The sequence below is a fragment of the Myotis brandtii genome, unplaced genomic scaffold (assembly GCF_000412655.1).
Source record: "Myotis brandtii unplaced genomic scaffold, ASM41265v1 scaffold561, whole genome shotgun sequence".
Classification (NCBI taxonomy): domain Eukaryota; kingdom Metazoa; phylum Chordata; class Mammalia; order Chiroptera; family Vespertilionidae; genus Myotis; species Myotis brandtii.
Genome location: NW_005370085.1, coordinates 922,220 through 922,760, shown reverse-complemented (window position 1 = coordinate 922,760; position 541 = coordinate 922,220). Strand labels below are relative to the sequence as shown.

At 65.6% G+C, this 541-nt stretch overlaps 1 protein-coding gene across 1 annotated transcript in view; it reads left to right on the top strand.

Moving 5' to 3' along the window:
- The window catches only part of ZNF592 (zinc finger protein 592), a 38,814-nt gene that overhangs the window by 18,913 nt on the left and 19,360 nt on the right, over positions 1 to 541 (top strand). The window contains exon 4 of the mRNA XM_014549617.1: positions 1 to 540. Coding sequence (XP_014405103.1) covers positions 1 to 540 — 540 coding nt within the window. The remainder of the gene's footprint in view (position 541) is intronic.

Sequence of the window (541 nt, the reverse complement as noted above, 5' to 3'; positions counted from 1 at the left end):
CGCACCGCAGGCGTCCACCCCGGCCTCTGCCAACCTCCTGCCCAAAGCCGTGCACCTGGCCAACCTGAACCTGGTCCCCCACAGCGTGGCCGCCTCAGTGACGGCCAAGTCCTCCGCGCAGAGGCGGAGCCAGCCACAGCCCACACAGATGTCCGTGCCCCTGGTCCACCAGGTGAAAAAGGCCGCCCCGCTGGTCGTGGAGGTCTTCAACAAGGTCCTCCACAGCTCCAACCCCGTGCCCCTCTACGCGCCCAATCTCAGCCCGCCTGTGGACAGCAGGATCCACGTGCCCGCCAGTGGGTACTGCTGCCTGGAGTGTGGGGACGCGTTTGCCTTAGAGAAGAGCCTGAGCCAGCACTACAACCGGCGGAGCGTCCACATCGAGGTGCTGTGCACGCTCTGCTCCCAGACGCTGCTCTTCTTCAACAAGTGCAGCCTGCTGCGGCACGCCCGCGACCACAAGAGCAAGGGGCTGGTCATGCAGTGCTCGCAGCTGCTCGTCAAGCCCATCTCTGCGGACCAAATGTTTGTGGCGGTCCCC